At 39.6% G+C, this 6899-nt stretch overlaps 1 protein-coding gene across 3 annotated transcripts in view; it reads left to right on the top strand.

Moving 5' to 3' along the window:
* The window catches only part of Lyst (lysosomal trafficking regulator), a 181335-nt gene that overhangs the window by 122873 nt on the left and 51563 nt on the right, over nt 1-6899 (top strand). For all 3 annotated transcript variants that reach the window (XM_031359427.1, XM_031359429.1, XM_031359428.1), the window contains one exon: nt 1297-1541. In XM_031359427.1, coding sequence (XP_031215287.1) covers nt 1297-1541 — 245 coding nt within the window. The remainder of the gene's footprint in view (nt 1-1296; nt 1542-6899) is intronic.

Raw genomic sequence — 6899 nt, forward strand, 5'->3', positions numbered from 1 at the left:
GCTTTTAAAACCTCAAAGCCCACCCCTAGTGACATTCCTTTAACAAGACTACAACTCCTAATAATTCTTGTAATCCTTTCAAATACCTACACTCCCTGGTGACCAAATACCTAAACATGGGTTTATGAGGGCCATTCCCATTCAAACTACCACAGGCATCCCCTCTGTAAGCAGTGCACTGGTACCCAGCACTCCTGCCACCTTTACTTTGCTTTCTCCATGAGGCATCCCCTCTGTAAGCAGTGCACTGGGGCCCAGCACTCCTGCCACCTTTACCTTGCTTTCTCCATGAGGCTCGTTAGGGCCCAGTACTGTGCTGTTCCTGCAGAATGTCTAGACCTGCCCTTGCCCTGTGCTCCATTGCCTGCATCCAGAGCACTGCTGGCACATGAGTGTGGTTTATGTGCTGGATGAATGAAAGCTGTATTCCTTCCAGAGTCAGTACTATCTCACAAATTGCTACCCATCTATTAGTGTTTGACAGTTTTTAAATTTAGGTGACATTTTGGGTTTTTTGGCACTATGTTTGTCTTTCTTGTCATTTCCTTTTTGTCTTACCTCTCACTGTCAACATCAGTGGCTCTTCTTCTTACACTTGCATTAGTTAGTGACTTCTAGGTGGATCTTCCAAACCCATTTAGTTTGTTTTGGAAGACTCCGAATACCCCCTTTTCTGTGACAGAACTTTAATCTCTAAAAAAGATCTTTGGAGCTAGGATATAGCTCAGTGGTAGAATGTTTGCCTAGAACGAACAAGGCCCTGGGTTCCATCCCAAAGAAACACAGGGTTGGTGAAATTGCTCCTCTATGTTTTCAGTCAGAAGTGGGTTTGTATTACATAAGATACTGTATTTAATTCTTATGAGATAAACAGCATCACATCCATGTTACAGATGCACTAACAGCATAAAGGGTTTAGCAGGAACACACCAAACAGATCAATTCTGATGCAATCAGACTGTCAGTACATCATGCTGCACATTTATTTAAATTTTTTTTTTTTTTAGTATCTATGTCTAAGTGATTTCTCTGTGTAACTTTTCCTTGGAAATTATGAGCAGATATTGCAGAAGCTTCTGCCAGATAACTTTATAAGCAGATTTATCTAACAATAAGCCTAGTGACTAAGAGCCTGCCTCTGGAAGGAAACTGAAATCAGATTTTGGTTCTCTATCATTTAGTGCAGATTTCTTGGAAGATTTTAGATTAATAACATGTCTACAATGCTCTGCTTTTCTAGGGAAGTATCAATAAACCTAAAAATATCTGGTCTTTTTTTTTTTTCATTCCTTCTAGGTTCGTGATGATGTGTACCAGAGCATCCTCACAAATAAGCTCCCAAATCTCCTGGAGTATGGCAACATCGCTGCTCTGACACACCTGTGGTACACTGGACACATAACCAACTTTGAATATTTGACTCATTTAAACAAGCATGCGGGCCGCTCCTTCAATGATCTCATGCAGTATCCGGTGTTCCCCTTCATCCTTTCTGATTACGTTAGTGAGACTCTTGACCTCAGTGATCCATCTATCTATAGGCAAGTAAAAGCATCATCACATCTCGGGTTCATATGCATACCATTAAACTTATACCATTAAACCATTACCATTAAACTTATACCATTAAAGTTGTTACTTTGAAAATCTTCAAAAATTTAATGATTAATGAAGCCTTTATAATTCAACAGTTGTGAATTACAAATACTTTACCAAACATGCATCATATTCTTTCTTTTTATTTGAGGCATCTAGTTATGTCACCTCTAAGATCTACAGAATATGTCTCTTTTTTGCTGCTATGCAAATCTAAGAAAATTAACAATCCCAATAATATCTAATATACTCACTGTCTCCTGCTTATCTCAACAATGTCTTTTATAATTGGCTATTTTGAATCAGGTCTGCTATTGGATTTGATTGCTGATATGTGAAATATAGATCTAAAAAGGCCTTTAAGTTTTTGTATGTATGGTTATTTATTTTTTGCAGCATGGTAACATTTGTTCTGGTCATCTCTGTTTGCCAGAGAACAAGGATCAACTCAGAAGGCTTACTTGTATTCAGTTTACCCTTTATTTTGTGAGAACTCCACCATAGATGGTCATGTGAGCTTTCTGTCACTACCTATCATGAGGACACTGTGATGCCCCCCTCTGAGAATGCTCATGATGACTCATAGGTGCAGATTCACACTGAACATTTATCTAATCGTTTTAGCCATGACTTTATTGCTTGAATCAATTATTTCAGCAGAAGTTGTATAAAAATGGTTTCCTATCTGTCTTAGTTAGGACTTTCTCTTGCTGTGATGAAATACCATGACCAAGCAGTTGGGGAGGAAAGGATTTATGTGGCCTACACTCCATATTGCTGTTCATCATCAAAGGAAGTCAGGACAAGAACTCAGATAGGAGCATGGGGTCCCCAATGGAGGAGTTAGAGAAAGGACAGAAGGAGCTGAAGGGGTTTACAACCCATAGGAAGAACAACAATATCAACCAACCAGATCCCCCCCCCCAGTGCACCCAGGGACTAAACCACCAACCAAATAGTACACATGGAGGGACCCATGGCTTCAGCCAATATGTAGCAGAGGATGGACTTGTTAGGCATCAATGGGAAGAGAGGCCCTTGGTCCTGTGAAAGCTCTATGCCCTAGTGTAGGGAAATACAAGGGTGGAGAAGTGGGAGTGGGTTGGTGGGTGGGAGGGTGGGGGGACACTTATAGAAACAGGGGGAGGGGGATGGGATGGGGGTTTTCGGAGGGGAAACAAGGAAAGGGGATAACATTTGAAATGTAAATAAAGAAAATATTTAATAAAATAAATTTTAAAAAAAAGAGAACTCAGACAGGGCAGGAGCCTGGGGGCAGGAGAAGGGGCCATAGAGGGGTGACATTTACTGGCTTGCTCAAGATGGCTTGCTCAGCCTGCTTTCTTATAGAACCCAGACTACTAGTCCAGGGATAACACCCCCAATAGGCTCGTACCTCCCTGTCAATCACTAATTAAAACAATGCCTTCTTACAGCCCGATCTTATGGAGGTGTTTTTCTCAGTTGAAGCTCTCTCCTTTTGGATAACTGTGGCTTGTGTCAAGTTGACATAGGCTAGCCACCACATTATGCTTTCATTTCTTCTAAATTTATGAGAAGCAAACATAGATCCTGAACTTAGGATATCTTGTATCAAAGATCAAGGATACAACATAGAAACAGTAGGCTCTCATTACCAAAGATAGAGTCAGAGGATCCAAGAGAATAAAAGCAACAAGAACTAACGGAAACCCCTTGAAATGAAAAAAAAGTATGTTATTTAATAATTTTATAGTCTACGTGTACCTTTTCCAAAATATTTAGGATCATGAGAGTTGTTGTTTTGGGCTTCTGACTTTTGGGGTTCTGTTTGTTTGTTTGTTTGTTTGTTTGTTTTTGAAACAGGGTTTCTCTGTGTAGCCCTGGCTGTCCTGGACTCACTCTGTAGACCAGGCTGGCCTCGAACTCAGAAATTCACCTGCCTCTGCCTCCCAAGTGTTGAGATTAAAGGCGTGCGCCACCACTGCCCGGCAGGTTTCTGACTTTTAAAATATTTGCAGACTACCAGTTTAATATCCCAAATCTAAAAATATGAAATTTAAAATTCTCTAAAATCTGACTTTTTTTTTAAAGATTTATTTATTTGTTTTATGTTTATAAGTACACTGTAGTTGTCTTCAGATACACAGAAGAGGGCATCAGATCACATTACAGATGGTTGTGAGCCACCATGTGGTTGCTGAGAATTGAACTCAGGGCCTTTGGAAGAGCAGTCAGTGCTCTTAACCACTGAGCCACTTTTCCAGCCCATAATTTTTTTTTTTTTTTTTTTTGGTTTTTCGAGACAGGGTTTCTTTGTGTAGCCCTGGCTGTCCTGGAACTCACTCTGTAGACGACCAGGCTGGCCTTGAACTCAGAAATCCACCTGCCTCTGCCTCCCAAGGGCTAGGATTAAAGGCGTGTGCTACCACCACTCGGCAATCTGATTGTTTTTGATGCATGGTATATAAGAAGCTTTGAATTTGAGATCATTTTGAATTTCAGTTCCCTAGATTAAGAATGTTCATTCTACACTTAATATATATATATATACACACACATATATTAATTTATATTTTTAATATATATAAATTATATATTATATGTGTATATATATACATATATATATATATATATATATATATATATATATATATATATTTGAAACACATGCATGTCTACACCCTTAAACACTCACTGGGGGTGAAGTCTTAGTTAAGGTTTCCATTGCTATGAAGAAACAATATGACCAAGGCAACTCTTATAAAGGACAAAATTTAATTGGGGCTGGCTTACAGGCTCAGAGGTTTAGTCCACTATAATCTTGGTTGGAAGAATGACAGGCAGGCATGGTGCAGAAGAAGCTGAGAGTTCTACATCTTGTTCCGAAGGCAAACAGGAAAATACTAATTTCCAGGAAGCTAGGAGTAGGGTCTCAAGACCCACCCCCACAGTGACACACTTCCTTCAATAAGGCCACACCTGCTCCAACAAGGACGTACCTCCTAATAGTGCCACTCCCTGCTCCAAGCATATTCATACCACCACAGGAGACTTGAGATAAAGGTCATTGGTACTGAAGGGACACTAGTTCACTCAAGCATGTGACTCTGGCAGGCTTAACCCTTCTTTCCCATTCTTTCTGCCTTGCTAAAAATCCTTAAATGACATTCCTGAAGCAAGTCACCAAGGTCTGTTCCATTATTTGGCCACTTCCTCCTCCTAAGGCTGACTACCAAGGTCCAGCTATCAAAGTATTTAAGTCCAGCAATCAAAAGCCCCCTTTGGCTCACCTAATAAACATGGCCAATGCAAATTAAACACCTCATCCTAACATGGGGTTTCCCATTTTACCTTTATAACCCACCATTTTCCTATGGACCCCAGCAGTCTGTTTTACCCAGAAGTAGTCCTTTGTGTGCCATCCCCTCCTCCCCTTCCTTGTTCAGTTCCCTTTCTCCCTCATCCTCTATGCCCTGTCCTTGTCTCTTATTCCATGCCTTCTGTCTCTCTGAAACAAATAAATCTCCTTTGTCCTGAGAACTTTGTCTTGGGGTCCTGAGGTACCCTTGGGGTACCTATTGGGTACCTCAAGTTAATCTCTTAACTTGAAGTTTGAGAAAGGAAAGTGATTTAGCTTTTTTCTGCCTTTCCTGGACAAACTGTTATTTTAAAAAAAACCCAGATAGTCCAAGTTCATTGGCAAATATTTTATTTAGTTGAAAAAATTCTCTTACTTAAAGAAAAATTGACTTTAATTATTCCACTTGGGAAGTTTTTAAATATTTTAATTATAACTACCTCCAAATAAGCCTGATTTGGCCCTCAAGAAATCAGGTTCAAGTTAATTCACAGTGGTATATTGTCTGTCTTTTACATATTATATACACTGTTCTTGGACATTTCAACATTTTACACATTGCCGGCATAAGTATATGTGATGTTTCTGGAAAGCAGTTTGATGGTATATATTCATAAAAACCTGCTAAATGTGCATACTTGTTTTCAGCAAGTTAGCTTCCAGGAATTATTCTTGGGAATGCTAAAGAACATATGTTCAAGATAAAGCTTCCAATTTAACAGCAGTCATTTTATAAGGGCTGGGACCTAAACTTGCCTACCTCTTTGCTTGGTTTGTATCTGTCATTCTATGCAAAAGTTTAACAGGAATGTGGTGTTCCTGGTATGTTTTCAAAGTATCTAGAACTTAAATTTAGAAGCAGCCTGCTTTGGAAATAGACAGTGTGGTGCCTTCATCAATGTGTGGGCTGGCTGCCATCAATAGACACACATATTGGTCACTGGATGAACTTGTGAAGAACTGGGCAGAGGATGAAGACTATAACACACAGTAGGCCTTTTCTCACTTAACTCCAAACCTTAGCACCCAGTAGTCACATTATCTGTGGCTACAAGGCTGTTATTGGCAGGTAGTTTAGGGCTATCAAATTCAGCTCCACCTGTAACGGAATCAGAGACCCACATTCTCTTCTTCTAGGGGACTGATGCCCAAGCTTGTCTTTGACAGTGATCAAAGTTTCTTTTTATAGAAAATGTCAATGATGATAAGCATGAAAGAAAACAGTAATATCTTTATTTTCTATCAAACTTAATAATCAAACATGAAAGTGAGAAAATTTCTGCCAAAAACTGTTTAGATATTCTGGGCTAAGAAGCTGAAGTGGGGTCTCTGGAATTTTCAGTGAGTTAAACACAAGCCAAACTTCTATGATGTAGACAATTGAAGTTAGAAAAACCTAGTAGAAAATATGTGTATGTCTCAATCAAAAAGAAAGGGATATTTTTACTGGATAATTAAGATTAATGCCAGCTGTTTTGTGGTTGATGGATCTTTCAAAGTTTGAAAGTTGTCATTCACAGTTGAGATGGCCACTTCCTTGTCTCCTCTCTATCTAAGGCTCACTACACCCAACTACACCCACACTGATTCTCTACATTACACGTGCACTTGTCTAGGGCTTCAGGTCCCTCTTCTGTATATTACTCAAGAGACTCTGTATGTTCATCTTCCAACTGACTAGACCGAGTAGCTACCCACTAAACACATATGTGGGCCATATGACAGCAAAACAGGGTCACTGGGGAGTGCCAGGATAGAGCATTGAGGGGGCAGTGCTCCTGCTGTCACCTCTGCCTGTCAGGTCAGAGACTGGGACTCATAGAACTGAGGCTTATTTGGGAGAATTAGTAATGGAGATCACATATCACACATTCCTAGAAATATACTCCATCAACTATAAAAGAAAAGCTTTGTGCCATTTTGACTATTTCCATAACATTAAAGTAATTCACATGATACTAAA

Source organism: Mastomys coucha, unplaced genomic scaffold (assembly GCF_008632895.1).
Source record: "Mastomys coucha isolate ucsf_1 unplaced genomic scaffold, UCSF_Mcou_1 pScaffold7, whole genome shotgun sequence".
Classification (NCBI taxonomy): domain Eukaryota; kingdom Metazoa; phylum Chordata; class Mammalia; order Rodentia; family Muridae; genus Mastomys; species Mastomys coucha.